This window comes from Scardinius erythrophthalmus, assembly GCF_964197995.2.
Source record: "Scardinius erythrophthalmus genome assembly, chromosome: 3".
In the NCBI taxonomy this organism is placed as follows: domain Eukaryota; kingdom Metazoa; phylum Chordata; class Actinopteri; order Cypriniformes; family Leuciscidae; genus Scardinius; species Scardinius erythrophthalmus.
The window spans coordinates 28,704,679-28,726,300 of NC_138223.1; the positions used below are offsets into that span (position 1 = coordinate 28,704,679).

The 21,622-nt window shown below is 37.2% G+C and overlaps 1 protein-coding gene across 1 annotated transcript in view; it reads left to right on the top strand.

Annotated features, from left to right (window-relative positions):
* Positions 1–7,309: 7,309 nt before the first annotated feature.
* The window catches only part of epha6 (eph receptor A6), a gene marked incomplete at its 5' end in the record, with an annotated part of 162,168 nt that continues 147,855 nt past the window's right edge, over positions 7,310–21,622 (top strand). The window contains one exon of the mRNA XM_081361272.1: positions 7,310–7,385. Within this exon, the coding sequence (XP_081217398.1) occupies positions 7,310–7,385 (76 nt within the window). The remainder of the gene's footprint in view (positions 7,386–21,622) is intronic.

Here is a 21,622-nt window from a genome sequence, read left to right on the forward strand (position 1 = left end):
TGTGCCATTACTTGACCTTAAGATGTATCTGCCCTCACGAACCACTTTGTTTGTTTTAATTTACAAGCCATCTTCTCAATTCATACCACCTCGAAATGCCAATGCATTAGATATCACACATTTTGAATGATGCATGCTGATTAATGAATATAAGAAAGCATCATCTGCATTAGCGTTTGCATTAGTCAGCTGCGCTTCCAGAATACTTGTGCATCATGGGAGAATATGTCCAAATGAGTCAGCCGTTCCTCTTGGTGCTGATGTTGTGGCTAGTTCTTTCCACAGCTGCGAGTCCAGCTGTTATGGCTACAGCACCAAATTGGTAGTTGCATCATGCATATAAACACAGTCAAACATGTGGACATGACAAAGTGACTGTGCATATTTGTGTGAATATGAATGTCATACATGCATAGGGATGTGTCAATGTGTTTGCAACTGCTGTACAAAATGTTCTAAATATGTGTGAACATGCGTTAGAGTGTGCATGAATAAACTGTTTTGCGATTACACGAAGGGTTGCTGAAACATATTGCACAGTAGTCTTTGGGGACAGCGAGAGGGAAGCAATTTAAATCTGTTGCCATAAGTTTATTATGTTGGAGTGTTTGTTTTATGATAGGATGAGTGTGTGCACATTCGGATGAGAGTGGATTTCAAGAGCTAGTCATCGCAAATCTACACTGTTTAAAGTGGTAAGTATTGTAATGGACAAAGGAAAATGTCCAATAATTTGTTTTTAATGGGAGGTGAGTGGGTGAACTGACAGGTGTAGTATAAATATAGACTGACATGTGAAAACGGTGCATATAAAACACCTTTGATGCTTTAATGATGATGCAAAGAACTGGTTCAGATGGTGAGAGATTATGGGTTTTACATTATCTAAGGAAGAATTTTACAAGACATTTTACATGCTTCTACAACATACTCACTGTCCTACTTGCTGTTCTTGTTACAATGCCACTTTGGTAGGCTAGTGAAAGACAGAACAAATAACATGCCGGTCAGATGTCAATCAGCACTACTATTCTTTAAACAGCAGGCCAACTTGAGAAAATCACATGCTGTTACTTTGGCTTCCTTAAATCTAGGAGCTCCCACATTTAATCAATACTCAAATTGAATGAAGTAGTTAAAGTGTTGTGTGTGTAATTGGAATCAAAACAAGGTTGAGCTAATTACACAATTCTCTCTTAACAGAGGTCAAGGGGTTATCTGAGACAAGGTTGTTTTTGTCGGTTTTCTGACTGGTTTATTGACCTCAACAGCCACCACATACTGACAGAGCTCCTTTCAGTACAAATCCTTTGGTTTCAGGTATGCCCTTTTTGTTGTTACATGTCAGTCTTCCTCTCGGAACTCTATTCTTGGACTTTCAATCAATACGCTCACAAGGCTATAAATTCCCCGCCCGTGTCTGTTTCATTAAGTGCGTTTGATTCTCCCTCCACCCCTTGAGCAGTGTATCACCTCTTCTAGTGAATCTTCCCCCTTAGCCACACTTCACCAGGCCACAAAATCAATCAATACAGTAATTAATGCAAACACACCAGGTGTTCTGTCTGGAGCTGAGAACCACGAGGGGAAGTTCAAGGCTTTGTTTTAACTCTGTGTGAAAATTTGTGACTCAGAAAATAGATTATTCTCATTCACTTGACAGCTGTTGTATGTTGGATTGATTAGATATGGGCATGAGTGGGATGTTTGCATAAAAAAAAAAAAAAAAACTAATAAAAAAAAAACTAATTACCAGCAACTCAGCATCCTTTTGACTGCATGTGTCGACACTGCAATACCTCTAAAAGAGTGACTTGATCGGGCCGATGAGTATGTCGCTGTCCGTGGTGCTGAAGTGATAGCCTGCCACAGTGGAAACGGGAGGTCAGTGAGCTACTGAAAAGTTAGAATCACTTTCAGATCGCTGTTTATCGACCGGTTGTAATGATCTAAATGAACATTGATTGTGTAGGGGTGCTGATAATTGACCGATAGACTATTTAATCAACATCGTCACGCTGTCCCCGTGGGATGAGTTTGGTCCAATGATGCCAAGCACACGCTCTCTCCATTTATTTGCACTTCCTCCCTTCTCGTTCTTTTGCTGCAGCAGATTAGAGTTCACACGCCATTAGTCACGGTGGGTTGTTGCGCGCGGATCCCGCGCCGAGAAATCTTCTTTGTGTCAGGATCGCTTTGTCCCGCCGCGGCGGCTTATCTCCGGGACGAACGCACAATTACTTTTTAACGATTTCATGCCGGTTCATTACGAGAGCAGAGGCCCGCGCACAGAGACTTATAAAAGGTAATCAGACATAATTAAGCTCGCACCGGTGCCTATCGTATAGAAGAATGTGGTCAAATTCAGTGCCGTGACCCATGCTATTATAGACCTAAGAGGCCTTTTCACATTAGTGTCTCCCTATCTCTCTTTGAATATGAGAGTGGGTCTGTGTTAAAATAATTCACAAAAATACCTTCAAAGACAATATTTAGTACCAATATATAATCCCCATTTGGTCCAAACTTTGTGTGACATATGCATTTTGACCTTGATTCAATACTGACCCTAATAAATACAAATGTCTCTTTTAAAGGACCCAAGGTCTAAAAGCTTAATGGTGCTCTTATGGCAGCCAGCGGAAAGACAGAGCGCGGAGGCTTTCATCTTTTTGTAAGAGGGTGAAAACTCTGGCAGGTTTAAAGAGACTGCCAGTGCATGTACATTATCAATCTTGCAAGTGACAGCTTCATAGATGAGAGTCCGGGAGTCTCGTGGTGTGGAGAAAACCAAACAGCTGTGCTCCTTTTAACCATCATTTGACGTTTTCTTTTCCCAGCCAATCATCCATTTTTCAACTAGGAGACGAATCTTGTCATCTTCTCAATGTTAGGTATGATGTTCTTGAAATCAAAAGCACAAACAGCACACACACACACACACCCTTTAAATTGTACAATGGACTATTGAGAAGCATTTACTCTTTTGTTTTCTGCTGAAGAGATTCAGAAGATCTGTGTTAGCTCTGTTCTTTCCCAAACAATAAATGGAAACAGATGGAAAAACAATTTAACACCGCCATGACAACAGCTCGGCTTTAATATTGTAAGAATAAGAAATAAATGTTATATAAAATCTGGCATTCAGTAAATACAGTAAAATGATTTAACAAACACACATTTGATTATGATAGGGTATTTAGATTGTTTATCATGAAGTGATCATGCCAATTACAGTGTGTCAGATCTCTTTACATATTTACTGATAAACTTTGACAGCATGCTAAATGAGATTGCAGCACATACCGACCCTCTGTCATGAGCTTCCCTGAGTGGATATTACACATAATATTCTTACAAAAGCCAATCAAAATAACCAAACTTGTACTGAAATATTGTATTTAATGGGTAGTGACTGTGTAAGCATTTATACCTGTACAGTATATTCCCATAGTTTGTGCTTTTTGACAGAAATAATATTTTGCCTGGTTTCTTAAATCTGAAAAAAGGTCTATAACCCTGAAGAAAATAACAATATTAAAACATAATAATAAGTCATACACCGTGTATATCAGATGCACAGTATATACTAACCACTATACTCTCAGTATATACTTTTGAAATCATTTAAAGACAAGAGTTGTGTAAAAGAGTTGTGCATTTGGCCTTAATTCAATACTGGCCCACTACAACAAATACAAATATCTCTCAAGCTTAAAGGGATTGTTCACCCAAAATTTTAAATTCTGTCACTCAACCTGATGTCGTTCCAAACCTGTAAGACTTTCGTTCATCTTCAGAACACGAATGGAAATCTTTTGGATGAAATCTGAGAGCTTTCTGTCCCTTCATTGACAGCTATGCACCTTAACGCTTCAAAAAGTTCATAAAGAGATCGTAAAACTAATCCATATGAATTGAGCAGTTTAGTCCAAATTTTCTGAAGAGACTCAATCAATTTATATGATGAACTGATTTAATTTAGGCTTTTATTCACATTCATTGATCAGTGAACATAAACAGAAGCTCAACCGTACCTGATTGATGAGCAAAAACCTCACCCTGAAGCTCAAATGTAGTGCGTAACACGAGAAAGAACCTCATTGGTTCTCGCACGTCAAGCAAACATGCTTGAGCTTCCGTTTACCACAACTGTTGTGTGAATTGATGAATGTTTATATGTGAATAAAAGGCCAAATTCAATCTGTTCATCCTATGAAGCGATTGTGTCTCTTCAGAAAATTTTGGACTATAAACCGCTCAATTCATATGGATTATTTTTACGATCTCTTTTTGAACTTTTTGAAGTGTCGAAGTGTCAGTTGCGTAGCTGCCAATGGAGGGACAGAGAGCTCTTAAACAGAGATTTAATCAAACAGATTTTCATTTGTGTTCCGAAGATGAAATAAAGTCTTAAGGCTTTAGAACGACATGAGGGTGAGTAATTAATGACAGAATTTTCATTTTTGGGTGAACTAACCCTTTAATGGTGCTCTTCTGGCAGCCAGTGGATAGAAAGAGTGTGGAAGCTTTCGTCTTTTTATGAGAGGATGAAAACAACAATAATACAACACCATAACAAAAAATGTAGGTCATATTTACAGTATACTGTATTCCTGGCTAATTTCTTAACAAAGTATATACTATACTGTGAAGTATATACTATATATTTTCCTGCAAACAGGGCCACGTAGCAGATTGTCACAGATATTCTTAGTTTGATGTGTTTTGGTCTCATTTTCAAGGACTTTTAGTATGTTTATCTTTGCTTCCTGTTTCTATGTTCCCGTTTTTTATCAGTTACCATTGTTTTTCATTATCATTAATTAGCGCACACCTGTCTGTACTTTTGTTCAATATCCTTTGTATATACTCTGTCTGTTTCAGTTCCTCTTTTGCTGGTGTTGTTTGTGCTAACTTGCACACTGTTGCGTCAATTCTTCTATTAGTAAAGTTATTATTATTTCTATTAGTACATATGACTTTCAAATGATGTACAAACTGATGAGACCATATTAAAAATGTGTTTATTTATGTTCTGAAAATGAATGGAAGTCTTATGGGTTTGGAACGAGTAAATTATGAGGGTTTTTGTGTTTCATTTTGGGGTGAACTACCTTTAAGCACTTAGCTCACCATAGCATTGCATACACTCAACCAACATTAATTGTTTATAAAATATCATAAAAAATGATCAACCTTATTTAGATTTCACAGTAAAATTCAGTATTTTATTGTAATAAATTACTGTTAAATCTTCTTTAAAAATTCTGCAGTTACACTGGCAACATCTGTACTTGCCTTCAGTACATATCGGATGTTCACACACTGTGTGTATTACTACTGCTTAGCCAGCATAACCGAATTCAAGCAAGCTCCTATATTAAAAACCTATTTTCCGCAAAACCTCATGTCTCCAGTCAATCAATAAATTACATTCAGCATATTGTGTATGCATGATGGCATCGAATGACCTTTAAATGGCTGCGCAAAAATAACCATTCTGAATGGATTGCATGTAGGGGATATGAGGGGGAAGGAGGGAGTTATTTTCACATCTGAGACCATTAGACGCCAGTTAGATGTCTGAATTACACAGGCATGACAAGCAGTGGACACTCACCAGCAGGATATCAGCAAGCAATTAATAGGATCTCGACCACAATAGATAAATCAGGTCACATATTTGCACAGTTGCTCTAAGTGTGAAATATAACCAGTTTTTATTCAGAAGTGAAGTTTGTAAAAAAAAAATAAAAAAAATAAAAAAAATATGCATAGAGTAATCTGCATTATATGCAATTGCATAATTAAAACTAATAATGAAACAAGGCCTAATGTCTCACAGGGGTGAATAAATTAAGTTAATCTAATACAATGCTGCTACTATTTTTGCAGATTAACTGTAAAGTGGCTACAACACTACGCCAATGCCCAGATTCCCATCATGCATTGTGGCATGAATAAATTATGGCCTTGCATTTTTGTACAATTTGCTGTTCTGTTTTGTTAATGTTGTTGTTGTCACTTTTAGTTACCTGTGATGTTTTGTTTTGTTTTATTTATTTATTTACCTAAAATGTAGTTTCTTGATTTCCATCGTTGCTGAGTCTACTATGCTGAGTGTTGTGATTTGTGCATGCCTGGTTGACAACGAGCTACAGCAGACCAATATCATCAGGAACAATATAGCTTGCCACAATAGTATTTTTAACTATGTTCTGTCCTTATACAGTATTGCAACGTGCAGGTCCAGATTTCCAGTCAGTCTTAAGTCATTATTTAATTTAGGTTTTGATTTCATATTAAAATTCTGAATTTTGTTGTAATTAATTGCTGTACATTATATTCTTGCTAAATATATTCTGCCAAAATGTTAAAGTGCACAATATCTTTCAGATATTATTTTGGTATTTACCATGGGTTTCATGCATTAATCCAGTAAAGGAAGCTAAGCTTACTGTTATTGCAATTGTTCAAACGAAGAAATGTTTCAACATCTTAAAAGTAGAATTAAGTACACACACCGCAGTTGTGTCAATCATGATGGAAACGAATTACATCTTGCCTAACTTATGAAGATTGAGGGTGTTCCGTCTGACTTACAGGAGATGCAGACCAAATACTTTCTGTTTATGTGCCATGTTTTAAATAAGCAAGCCGGACTTCCCTAGCCTTGAAAGAACCGCGGGACGGCACAGACAGCACAGAGTGGAAACGAACACCCTCTAGTGCTGATGAGCTGGTCTTCCGTCTAGATCCTCAAAACTCACTTGGGCTTTTCACCTCAGGATCGCGTTTCGCGCGCCCGAGACTGAAAGCGTCGTGGAAACTCTCGTTCCAACCAGGACTGTCTGTGTGCGCGAGACTGATTCGACAAGTTTATGCGCGTGATACTCGCCAGGCTCGTGTCGACGGCGCGTAGAGTCAAGAAGAGACGCGCGTATTAACGTTTAGAGAAGGGGAAAGCCCGTTAATGGATATTGACGACTGGAGAACATAACTAGTCTATCGTTATCTCAAGTGTCGACAACCAGACATCGTTAGTGATAACTTATCTCACAGCGTCTATCCTATTTAATGGGTAAATTCTGTAAGTTTTTCAAGTGCCGCTGGTAGTTGTGCGTAATGGGCTGGCATTTCTGTCGCTCTGTGTCCGCGTTTTCGCGATGCGGGGAACGAGGCGGCTGACGCGCACAATCGTGTACAATAGTTAAATGAATTTTATTACTGGATATTTTGTCGTGGACTGTTTTCTTTAGTAACTCTCACCGACTTACGTCCACAACTGGATACAAAAAAAAAAAAAATGACTTTTCAAAGATTTTTCTTCGTGTTTGCTTTACCGGGATTGATGTTGTCGGACCCCGGCCATCCAAACCAAGGTGAGTTATAATGAACAGGTTGATAATATCTTAGCATAATGCCTATTCATATGTATAGTTTGTATGTTTATTGTGCGTATTGTGTGCAAAGGAGATGCTAAATCGCATTCAGCCTTTCAATTTGACCAGAATATTTATTAGGCTAATGACACTTGTACCCAATTCAGAAAATTGCACTTTGTTTTGGTTTTCAGCTCAGTGCAGGAAAGATAATAAACGCACTGTTCACTGTCGTTCTCTAGTTCTGCAGGCTTATATGCTCAGCATCACTCAAACTGGGTACCCATAATATAGGGAAGACCGGGGAATGTTGTAACACATTCAACGCCTAAAACTCAGTGTGTTTTGCGCTCTCAAACACTGATTGTCTGTCATATTAAAGTAGGTTATACATTTACAACTCTGTAAATCAAGGTCAAGTACAAAGAGTGCTCTTGACACTATTCCTGAGTGGGTTATACTAATTGAAAACATAGGAATTGTAAATTCTATTTATGAATTTGTGCAAATAAAATGTATTGGATCTAAAATGCACCTCCAACCCAACCTGCTTCATTTTATACATTTCATTATTCAAAACTGCAAACAAAGGCCTATAAGAAACATTTTTACTTCAATACTAACAGCAGATAAAACTGCAACCAATACAGAAATACATAAAAATCTTATGTTAACAATTCTAAAACAGTTTGTGAGTGTATGTTAGTCACTCTCACAACTGTGACGCTGTCTCGTTTTGTACAATGAAAAGTAGTGCTGCCTTCCTTGTCAAAAGCTTGTTTTGATGTTAGAAAAATAGAACCTGGTGGTTCTAATGATAAACTGCCAGGAAAAAAAAAGTCCAAAAAGGAGTACAACAGCTTGTTACTGGGGCAGTACATCAGTCTGAAATGTATTTAGTATCTTAAAGGGTTAGTTCACCCAAAAATGAAAATTCTGTCAGTAATTGCTCACCCTTACAGTATGTTGTTCCAACCCCGTAAGACTTTCGTTCATCTTCGGAACACAAATTAAGATATTTTTGATTAAATCTGAGAGCTGTCTCACTCCTCCATAGGCTTCTATGTTATTGAAACTTGCCGGCTCAGAAAAGTTAGTAAAGACAATGTTTAAAATAGTCCAAGTGATTACGGTGGTTCAACCTTAAGTTTATCAATCGATGAGAATACTTTTTGTGCAAAAAAAAAAAAAAAAGTTAGTTCACGTATAGTGTAACAGCGCAGCGCTTCTGTGTTGTACGTTGTGTTGTAAACATTGTCTTTACTAACTTTTCTGGGCCGGCAAGTTTCAATAACATAGAAGCCTATAAATGAGTGAGCCAGCTCTCAGATTTAATCAAAAATATCTTAATTTGTGTTTCGAAGATGAACGAAAGTCTTACAGGGTTGGAACAAGGGGTGAGTAATTACTGACAGAATTTTCATTTTTGGGTGAACTAAGGGCAACTAAAGGTAAGGTTGTACAGATTTTTCTGATGTTTTTTTTTTCTGACAGTTCATTAACATTAATTAAAATAATCACACACAAATTTTAAACCAGACATGAAATTTAACTTCTTACCTCAAAATTGTGTTTTGTCCAGTAAATCTTTTATATGTTTACACATAAACTTCTACAATCACCTCAGGAGGGTGATGGGCATGTATAACTGTGATGTCACCCTAATTTATATTATTTATAATTAGTTAAACTGATGGTGTTACAACTCACCCTGTATTACAACACTCCTGGGTCTCACCTGTCTAAGGTACTGAATTGCAGTGATGGCAATTCCTCATTTTCCCTTTCCCCCCTGCTTGTTCTCCTTACTCCTCCCTTCTGTTTACACTTGCAGTTTGCAGTGGTCATTAGGTAAATGGCAGTATTTTGAATATGAACATTACAAGAACAAGTGACTCTTATGTTATGCCTGTGTGTTGTGAAAGAGGGAGCATATTTGTGTGGGATGTGCAGAAGATAGAAAGAGAACACTCAAACCATCTGAGTTGGCTTGCACAGCATTTACAAACTTTTTTCCCAGTTATGAGTCATCTTATTTCTCCTGAGCTGCATGGGATGAAAAGCAGTTATTTAACAGGTCACTGTTTTCTCAGTTTAAACCATCATACATTAAACAATAGATCGATACAGTCCTTTCCAGTGTGAACCTATAAAAATGTAAATTGAGGGTTTGCTGTACACTCAAACATAAATCCCTATTTGTGATTAACACTGATGATAATATCCAATTAGTATGCATACAGAGATGGCCCTACATGACCTTGCAATATAATGCAACTGTTGTACTGCCATATGATAATAGGTTGCTGTAGCACAAGAATCCAATGGTTTTGTATTTCATTATTTTCACATGCTTCTCTTTACCTCAAAAAAAAAAAAAAGAAGGAACATTTTGCAGGGCATTCATTGTAGAACTCTTCAAAGCCCTTAAAAATCCATTTAAAAGAAGTCTGAATAAGCTTGTCAAGCAATCTCCTGTCTTCTCTCCTCCTCATGCTCGTAGCTGAATCTCGAATGCCTCTTTGACCCCCTTGTAAAACCAGTCACTATTTAAGCGCAGGTCTGTAAAAAGCCCTGCTTAAAACCACCTTTTTGCACTGATGCTTGACGGGCTGCTCTTGCCGATCATGCTCAACTGTCATCTCAAACCAAGAAAAACTAGAAAATGGGTATTAGATCACTGTAAGATAGGAATGTTCTCAAGCCTTACTCTAATCAGTCCAGAGTGATATTTAAGTGTTCAACAAGGGTTTTTTTTAACCTCCTTTTCCTCGTTTTTCATATATTGCTGTCAGTGGTCAAATTGTGAGCAGATAAAGTGTGCATAATCCATTTTGATGTTGGACAGTCTAAAATGGGCACAATTTGTATGACTGTGTTTTAGTTCATGACTGAATTGTAATTTATTTTTTCACAACGTTACACACAATCATTTGTCATGCCAGCAATCAAAAGTTTGTCTTCAAACAGTGTTATTTTAGTATGCTTGATATACTGTTGTTAGTCTGTTAATTCACCAGTGTTTTTTTTTAGAAAGTTGCCAGCCACCGCCAGCATTTTTGATCATTTAAAAAAAAAAAAAAAAAAAAAAAAAAAAAAATCAACACTTGAATGCAAGTTTCATGAAAAAAAAAAAGCTACATTTTGAACAAAAAGCTGAGAAAATTGTATTTTTGTCAAAAATTACATACGGATCGGATTCAGAACGATTATCAAATCATAGATGGTGTAGATCACTTCCATCAACAAAGCCACTAACTTTGTTACACTAACAAAGCTTTACAGTTGTTAACCTTTCCTGAGTCGACATTTAATTCGGTAACGTTAGGCAGTTTTGATTTATATGTTGTTCAATGCTGATTATCACATTATTTTACATAAGCAATGCTTCTATCACTTGTCTCTGATTATTTTTCACCTATGTTTTGATCCAGAGATTCTGTACTATTTCAGAAGATGCGTACTAGCGCCCCCTACACTCTCAGAAAAAAAGGTACAAAAGCTGTCACTGTGGCGGTACCTTTTCAAAAGGTACACCTTTGTACCTAATGAGTGCATTTAAGTCCCTCAAAGGTACATATTGGTACCCAAAGTGTACATATTAGTACCTAAATGGTACATATTAGGGTACTGTCCCAGTGACAGCTTTTGTACCTTTTTTTCTGAGAGTGTACCTTATAACAGTGAAAACATGGATTGGCGCAAAATTCTATTTATTTAACAGCTATTTATTTAATTTAGTCTTAGTCTTGGTCCTTAAATGTATTTATTTTTAATCATATTCATCCTATAGTCAATAGTCAATCTATCCTTTTTTTTTTGTTTAGTCCAGTTTTAGTTGACTAGTCAAGTTTTAGTCAATTAAATTATTTTAGTCATGCTATATGTCACAATTATGTTAGTTTGGACTCGTAATGTTTCGTCATCGTCTGCCTTTGTCACGGACGCTAATTATGTACAGCTGTGCACTCGTCAATCACTATCATTATCACCTGCTTATATGTTCGGTTCTGTTTCAGTTCAATGTCTGGAATCGTCTATTGTGGATGTGTTATATGTTGTGCTGTTCCTGTTTTCGTGTGGCTATATTCACATATTACCAAGTTTACCTTCATCTTCGTGTGCGTTTATACAACCAACCCAGTGAGAGTATAATGGTTAAACTGATAATCACAATTACTTTGCTCAACTTTTTTTTTATAGATTGTTGTCATTTGGGAAAGTTCTTTTTACATTTGACCAGAACTTTTGCACTTCCTCCTATAAGCACAAATCAAGAGAATGTCAACTCATATGCATGGTTTGTTTTACTCATTTACTCATCTATTTTCCTACAGTATCCCTTTAACACATTCTGTTGACTGTAAGAAATGTTGCCTACTAACTCTCATTAGAGTGTTAGTAGACTATTAGTAGACTGGTAGGGTTACAGTATGTTTAGAATAAGTTGACACGTACAGTACTTGCAAAGTTACTTATAGTCAGTAGAATGTCTTTTGCGGAACCATCACAATAAAGAGTTAGCAGATATTAAACACACAGTCTTCTAATAGAGTTAGTTGACATGTAGTTGCAAAGTTACTTATAGTCAACAGAATGTTCAAACCGGACCATCAAAATGAATTGTTACCCAATATTATTATATGAATTAACACACTCTGTACATAGTTTAGGGTGACCATATGTCCTGTTTTTCCAGGACATGTCTGGCCAGGATTTCGAGATCGCCCAAAATGTCCGGGATTCGGCTTTTGCTTTCTACATTCACCACTCATTATGTTTACATTATTTGACACTGACACGTACGTGCCAGCTTTGCAGGTCATGCATTCTGCTTCACAAGGATCCCGACTGAGACGAAAACACAGGAATTTTCTTAGCAATGCTAAAACGCACATCAACCGATCACTTGTTTAGCGTTCATGTAAACACTACATTCAGATTCACCAATCGGAATTAATTCAGTCCTATTGAATAAAAAGGTGTGCATGTGAACAAAATAAATGGCGACGATAGAAAGCAAAAGCGGAATCCCGTATATTTTGGGCGATCTTGAAATCCCGGCCTGACATGTCCTGGAAAAAGAGGACGTATGGTCACCCTAACATAGTTAAACTGGGAAAAAAGCTAAAACAGTGAAATCCCTAATTGCAATTCCAATGATTCTAAATTTCGTATGTTTTTCTATTAAAACAAGAACAAAAAAGACTGTATTGTCACACAGAGGTTTAATTTCTTTGTTGTTGAAGGAATCATAAAGAGATTTTATTCTATTATTGTTATATCTTAGTATATATATTTTTTTTTGCCAACAGTTTTGTATGTTGATATAGACACAGTTAGAGTTCAATGATGTCGGAGTCATTTCATTGTGGTATCATCTTGATCGTGGAAAAAAGATTGTCCGTGAGCATTTTTCTTTACCATTTTCATTTTCAAAGTGTGTGAAAGTTAGCTAGTCTGGCCTCTATTCTGATGCAGAGAGTTGACTTTCCTGAGGAGGTTCGAGGTTGTTCTTTTGTTCAGAGCCCTGTGTTAAAGTATAAACTTCTACGTTCCTTTCTCTAGGGAGCTGCAGTTTAAAGTGTGTTACAGCGACTGAGAAAAAGTGCTATGTAAACAGTAATTGTGTGCTGTAACAGAGGCCTGTTAATGGCCAGTGCCCTGTTTGTGTTGCCGCGTGGAGTGCTCTTATTGATTTTATAGACACCGTGGAGCCAAACCTCTGAGGTGTCTCTCTTTATACCTTCAACATTTCATTGGCTCTTCAAAGAGAGAGAAAAAAGCTGGATACGGCTTTGTGCCGCCTGCAGCAGCGGTATTTATGTGTGTCTGCCTGACTTCTTGTTCTCTTCATCATATCAAGGTCATAGAGAAATCACCTTATTTTATTTTGTCGTTTTTGTATTGGTTTTAAAGAAATCTGATAGATTCACCCTTTTGCTCAGAGATTACATTTACAAAAGCTGAATAAAACATAAAGATTTGTTACAGTGTAAGTGACGGAAGAGATGAGCTTCTTTTGGGCACTGTGGCACACAGACCTGCTCGTGCCTCTCCATTGACTTTCTATTGTCGCTGGAATCAGTTTGTAAATTGCACCTTGACATTTCCAGTGCCTGCCTGTGCAATGTGATCTTAGCCTTAACCCCTGCACCTCCTTTTCCTACTCCTCCACATCGTCTCAGACACACTAAATGCCTGGCTAAAGACCACTAATGCATGCAGTGCTGTCCTTATCAGATCAATTTATCTCAAGCGTTCGACAAAGGGCCATTTTTCTCTGGTTGTGACATTCAAATTCCAAATGTCACCTTTCTCGTCTTCATCTCTCATCTCAAAGAAAAAAAAAGAGAGAACATGAGTTGCATGGATCTCTGCTTTCTTGTCACACTCTCACATGCACACACATTTTTTCTCTTTCCAACCATTATTATCTCCTTGATCCAAGAATCAAAGGAGTTTGTTTAGATTGTTGGGCTAAATGTCAGAGCTTAGTAAGCCAGTTCACTGATGGTTCTAGTCCAGAGTATTATATAATTTATTTATTTTGACTGATGTTTGAATTTTATACAATAAAAAACATATCTCCATACAGTGATAAAAAGCACTTAAGTTCTTTTTTTTTTCATGAGCTCATACTCATTCTTATTGAAGTATGATAATAGTGAAGAGTACTTCAACAATACTATGAAAACGTATGCCATTGCATACTTGATTGATTTGCCACTGAAATAGTCCAGAGTTTAATGTCGTAATATAAATATTTAAGGAATTGAGTTCTAAGTGGGATTGACCCATGAACTGGAGAATTACATCTGGAGAATTGACATCCACTATCACTATCACTATGACTTTGATGAATATAACATTCTTCTGAATACATAGAGTTAAGTGCTTTACTCAAAGTCTCCTGAAAAAAGATATCATGATTTCCACAAAAATATTACAGTTTTTCTCGATTGCTTAAACACTATAACCAGGCTTTTGAACTAAAATTTCAAAACCATAACGCCATTTATCAAAAAGCACACCCATTTCACTAAACTATAAACACTATTCCCTGTTTTGACACATGAGTCAGATTTGTTGAACTGTCACTGCAAAACTCTACACACAAATCCCTTCATTTCTCATTGCTTAGACCATGTTTTCATTTAGAAAGCACTAGCATTCAATATTGTTCACTCAAGTCAGCACATTTTCAGCTCAGTTAGCACACAATTACCCAAGTGGAAACACTAAGAGTCAAAATTTAACAGACATCAATCAGAACCTTCAATAGATAGACAAAAGGGCCCAAATCAGTTTATTGCGTTTTAGAACAATGGATCCAGAAAGACATGAAGGAAGAGGGATAAGAATGAGGAGGCAAGGACAAGAAGACAAGCAGTCTCAGATGAAATTCAAGCCACTCTAGTTGCCCATGTCTTTATCAATGGTATGACTATGAGGGAGGCTGGGCTACGAGTAAGGCCAAATTTGAGTCGCTTTACCGTCACCTCGAGAACCTTCAGGGAGGTGTGGTGGCAAACAAAATTCTATAACTGAATAAGAGACAAAAATTTCCAATAGTCTTTGATGAGGTTTATTTTCTTGCAAGAAAAGGCCAGCAGTCGTACAGTCAGACAGTGTGGCTGCAGAGTGTGACAGTGAAGGGAGGGCATCCTTTCTCCTTTATAGTCTTGACTCCCAGAATGTTATCTTTCTAGGTATTTCAACCATATGTGGAACATTCTAAGACGTGTCCATCATATTGTATCCTTGAGTGGAGGCCCTCCTGTTACGTCCCAACACTCTTTACCATTCCAATACAATTCGAATTCCATATTAGAATATGGATTGTGTGTGCTCTTTTACTGTCATATGTTGGTCACACACATCTTACTATAGGTAAATATAAAAAAAAAAATTAGAGGAGAGAGTAAAAAAAAAAGAGTAAAAAAGAAGAGTAAAACAGAAAAAAAAAGTTTTTGTGTGTGTGTGTTTTCTGTGTATGAATAAAAATGTGACAATGTATCCACTGGTTGTGTCTTTTGTGTTCATCATGTGAAAAGGTTTGTGAGAGGGGGAACCACAAGCAACATAACTTAGTAGTTTTGGAAATGTTGTTTTGAATTTATTGCACCAGTGTGTTAGACTATGTTGTAGTGTGTGTGATTTTGAGGGCTTGTGTGTCCTGTCTGAGGGCAAAGTTTGGTTTTTCAGCAAGAGTGAATGGTTTTGAGTGTAGAGCTTCATTTTGACCTGAAAATAGGATGTTTGGGGAATTGGGTGAGACGTTATGGATTTGTGTTTATAGTTTTGAGAATACGAGGCATAGTTTCAAGAAATGTGTTTAAGCAATCGAGAAAAACTGTAAGCAGCACAAATGCTGAAAAGAAGAAATGTTTTGTAAGCACCAAATCAGCATATTGGAATGATTTCTGAAGGATCAAGACTGGAGTAATGATGCTGGAAATTTAGCTTTGCCATCACAGTAATACATTACATTTTAAAATACATTTAAATAGCAAGTGGTTGTTTTGTTTTAAAAAGTTTTAGTTTCTAGTGTCCCTGTCAGTATTGGCCAATAGTGGATACGAAAATGATTTGATTTATAGCCTGAATCAGTCTTCATGGCCATGATTATTTAAGCTCAAATTGCAGTAGCTACACCATGCTATCTGGATTCATTCCCCCTTGACTGAAGATCAATGACCAATCAATACTACATCATTGCTACCAAAAGCAGAAATTGACAAGCATACCAATCTAATCATATCCCATTTAGCTAACATTACAGACTCCATGTTTGATGTTGCTGCTTTTGCACTAAATTTAAGAATACGTTTTAATACGTTTTTTCCTAAGTATGATGCTTAAATTAGTGGAGCTACTGACTCTGGTTAAGAGGAACCAGAATAAAACAATATTTACATCCCAACTTGTCCCTAATTGTTAATAAATACTTTTCTTTACATCAGTGTTTGGTACTTTTGAAAATATCTTCCCTTCCATTCTTTGATTCAGACAGTAAATAGAGAAGCCTCAGTTATAATCCAACAATAAACTTTATGTCTTTGGTGCCTTTCTTTGATAATCCTGTAGATCTGCTTCACTGCAATCATTTTAGATCGGAAGAAATATTATTTATATGCATATCATAAAGCTGAATTCACTCTGAACGGGTTTAGATTTTGTTTTTACATTTAAATGTGTCACTTTATGGGATGTTCTACTAGGATCCATTCAACAACTCATAAAGCTTAAAAACATCAAGATCCAGATCTTCTTAAATGATACATCAAAGAAACATCTAAACTAGAGGCAGCCCAGATACTCAAGGTTTTTCTCTATCCGCCTTTTCTTTTTTATACTTTCCTCCTTTCCATGTGGCCTACTTTAGGGACTCCAGATTTTTACAGACAGACATAGGCGCTAGCTGCCACTTCTGATGTGTCTCTGTTGATGTCTCACTCTTCCTGCTGAAGCGGAGGGAGAGAGACAACAAATATTCAGCAGCTGATTTGGTTTGAAATAAAGCTTGCGGATCTTGTCAACACCAGTTATAAAGATTCAGCTGCAGCAAGACATCTCGCTCTGCTTTTTCTAATAAGACCATCAATAATTGCCCCATCTGGAAAGCTTCTTGCCATTTGCAACATTACCCTTGCCATTTCTATTATCTACTTCTAATGGCTGGTCATTTGAATTTACCATACTATCTTAATTTCAAGTTGTTGTACAGTTTTCAATGAACATCTCTCCCCTTCTTTCTATTGTCAAACGACTTCATTATGAAATTCACTATAAATACCAATGTAATGAGGTTAGATGTTATGGGAAGAAGGAGGCGGGAACCGGCGAACATTCAAAAAGATTTTAATACCAAAAAAAATAAATAAAAATAAAATAAAAAGTAAAAGACAGCAGCCCCTCACGGACGACTGCTGTCACATAATAAAACATAAACAGAACACAACCTAAGTCCTGGCCTGTTCCTCTCTCGATCTCCACTGTCGTCGCTCCCCCTTTTATGCTTCCGCTCCTCCATGAGAGATACGAGACCGGTGTGTCGCGCAGGTGTCGCTCATCATTAATCACGCCACCGGCCTCGCGCCGCTCTCTCACGGCCCTGTGCCTCGTCCTGCTCGCCACAACCACATCGTTTTTTATATGGGAGCCAGAATTTGTGGCATCAAGAACCAGTGGTTCTCAACCATTTTGACTTGGCCCATCACTATCAATATTCAAAGGCCCACCTACAATATGTATATTTCTGGTATTTCTAATTGAACTAGATGTACCGCAGGGCGGTACAAAATATGACCGCCGCTCAGGCCTGCACTGGCTTTCCACAAAAATAAATGACGTGGAGCAATTTGGCTGTATTGCGTGTTTATGTATATACCTAAAAAAAGTAGTAGTATGTGCATGTCTGTGTGTGTGTTTGTGTATGTGTGTGTCTGTGCGTGTATGTGTGCGTGCGTACATGTGTGTGCGCGTGTGTGTTTGTGTGTGTGTGTCTGTGCATGTGGATTTGTATGTGTGTGTATGGGTGTGTGTCTGTGCGTGTGGATGTCAGTGTGTGTGACAGTATCATCCTAAACCAGCAACCCTTCGCTCAACACCACCATCTACAGGCCGATGAGTGTACAGTCACTAAATGTGCACATAAATGAATTTATTTTATACCCCCCCCATGGATGAAATTCTACGAAACTTAGCATACCCCCAGAGGATGTCAAGTTAATCATACACATGAAATATGGTGCAGTTCTGAACATCTCAACTGAAGATAGGGGCGATTAAAGTAGAATAATATTGCATTTTCATTTTTTATGGGAGGGGCGTAAATCACAAATGAGTGATTATGGGCTAGGTTGATGTGGGCCCTTAAGACCAACATACCATAAAAATTTCTTCATCCTCGGTGCCACGGTTCAGGTAGTTATGTAGGAAAAACTGCATTTTTGGGGTTTGGGGGGGCCCAGCTCGGGGGGGGAGTGGCCCCCGGGGACCAAACAAAATTTTTCTGTAAAAGTCTAGTGGGGCTACATGCCCACAAAATTTCATGTTCCCCGGTGTTTCGGTGTCCCTGGTATCGTTGACGAAAAAATTCAGTAGATGACGGGAAAAAAAAAAAAAAAAAAACTTTGACAATCGATTATGGGCTAGATTGATGTGGGCCCTTAAGACCAACATACCATAAAAAATTTGTCATCCTCGGTGCCACGGTTCAGGTAGTTATGTAGGAAAAACTGCATTTTTGGGGTTTGGGGGGCCCCAGCTCGGGGGGGGGGAGTGGCCCCCGGGGACCAAACGAAATTTTTCCTTAGAAGTCTAGTGGGGCTACATGCCCACCAAATTTCATGTTCCCCGGTGCTTCGGTGTCCCTGGTATCGTTGACGGAAAATTCAGTAGGTGACGAAAAAAAAAAAAAAAAAACTTTGACAATCCCTATATGACCGCTTTCGCTGTCATAATTAATCTGAAACTGGGAGTGTAGATACAATATATTAATTAACCACAATTCATTTAAACAAAGTCGGCATGAAATGGAAGTTGTGATAGTCTTTTCTTCCCTATTATGGTGTGTATCTGAGTGAAACAAGAAAAATGTAGGGCTTCATTTTATTAAGTCAAGTCAAGTTACCTTCATTTATAGCGCTTTTTACAATACAGATTTCAAAGCAGCTTTACAGGAAATGAATGGAACAGAGATTGTTTTTGCTCTAAACAGCTCTAGCAGAAAGTCATTGTCTAGCTTAAAGGGATGGTTCAGAGTAAAACCAACCTAGGGTCCTTTGCACCATGACCTCGAGCCAAACACACACCCCCACACCGCTAATGGAACCTAGGCTGTATCTCGTAAATTACCCCACTAATAATGCCCAGAATGGTACCAAACTTATACAGTAGTACAAATAGGTTCTGTACTCATAAAACGAGGCATTGGAAGGTTTGTAAGTACATCAGGAGTTTATTTAAATAACACTTGCCTGATGGCTAATACTACTGCTAACCCGCATGGCGAGGTCACTTCAGTGATTAGGGAAAATCACGTAAAAGTCCTGGCAGAAAGCGATGCATAAGGATGTAGTGTAATGACGCCCAGTTCCAGGAATGCACTAATATTGTTTTGGTAGTACCAGTTTGCAACAATTATTAGTTAACACTAAGTTGTCAACACTTAAAAAAAAAAAAATGTTTGGATATACTGGTTTTCTGCCAGGACTTTTATGTTTAAGTTATACGAGATTCAACTTGATTGTTTACGTTATTTTTTATTTAATTTAGGTTGAAATGACCTGAACAGCCTATTAGATTAAAACATTTAAGAGGACAACTGAACTTAAATAATAAAATAGCTGAAATAGCTAATAAAATAGGAATAGAAATAGGTAATAGGTATGGGATTTTATTTTATTTTTACAGTGGATTGTTGTGGTTTTCTATTGCTGTGATGTGAGTGACAGGTTGTCCTGCCCTCACTCTGTAACGTTGTGTGGCTGCAATGATCGCACGATGCAGAAAATTCAATAACAAAGTCTTTACTTGGAATATAGGAATCAAACTCATAGAGCACTACCATACAAGCATAAACAAGACTTGAACAGAGGAAACTTAAACACACACATATTGGTTAACAGAACTAAGAACAGATGTGTAATACAATCAGTGATTATAGAAACTAACTAACAACCTGAACTCATGGCAAAAAATAAAAATAAAGCCAAAACAGACAAAAACAGAACTAGAACGTAACACGCCAGCAAATACAACATCAGAAGTTCATGCAAGAGAGAGGGAAAGTTATTTTGATTAAAGTTCATGAGGGCAAAAATATATATATATATTTAAAATAAATACTGCAATATTCCGACGCTATCTCACGACCAATTTGTACAAGTGATTACAAGGTGGTTAATTCCTACAAATTCATTCATATGATTTGTCTAAACTCCAGTGATGGGTAGGTTTAGGGGCGGGGCCAGGGGTTGGTCATTCGTACGAATTCATACAAAATATGTATGATTTAGAAAGAATTCGTATGAGTGAGGTCGTATGAATTCGTACGAATTTGCCACCTCATAAAATACGTACGTAATTTCCATTAGATCAGGTTGAATATTCCATAAAAAAATAAGAATAGTCTATCGTGATTTCATGGTCACTTTAATAATTTCACACTGAAATAGTTTTCTTAATGTATTAGTCTGAAATAATAAAACAAAAAATGCAATTAAATAAAAATCAGTCAATCAAATCAATCAATCAATCAATATGTAAATGGGGTCAGAAAAATAAACTTTAATTCAAAGGGAAAACAAGTTTATTTTTCTTACCTCATTTACTTTGATCACCAAAATTACATATTTAAAAAAAAAAAAAAATCCTGTAAAAAAATGTCTTCATGCCTTAAAATAGCTTGAATGTAACTCTACACCCTTGCCTCATTTAATATATGCGGTACCATGAATATGCAAACTAGCCTTGCCTTTACTCACTCGCACCAGCTCAGAGATCCACTCGTTGATGATCACACGTTGACGTGATTGGTTACAAGGTAGTTTTTAACGTAAAAAACACCAGCGATTTCAAATCGCTTTTTTGAGACTATCTTTGGTTCACTTCAGTGACCAAGTTGGCCGTTGGATTTAGAATTTTATGAAAAATAACTGTCATGTTAACACTGCCCCAAAATACAGCGAAAAAACACTGATTGAATATGTTCAGTCAGGTGAAAACATACTCCGACCAACGCCAACAGACGCTGACGGGGTAACACACTGATCAGGCGCTTGTCTGTGTGGTGTGAATAGGCCTATAGACATATAAACAACATTAAAAACTTGATTTTTACCACAGGGGGTCTTTATGCACAAGTTTCAGGAGCTGTATGCTCTTTATTTCAGATTACAGTTTTTTTTATATATATTATTGATAATAATTTTTCAATTTAAATACTTCTTTTGTCATCCTAAGGCCCCCTTGGAAGTTTGCTATAGCCCCCTGGTAGGCCCCAGACCCCTGGTTGAGAACCATTAATTAATTAAAACAATTACCAACATATTACCAATTGAAGCCTTTCACTTTTGGCTTTAAAAGAGGCTAAGCAGCATTTGCAACAAGTTTTTTTTGTTTTTTGTTTTTTTTTACATAAAATGTGGGAAAATACATATGTAAACTTTTCTTTTTGTTCTCTTGATACACACATTATGCACATAGCTACAGATAATGCAAAATTACCA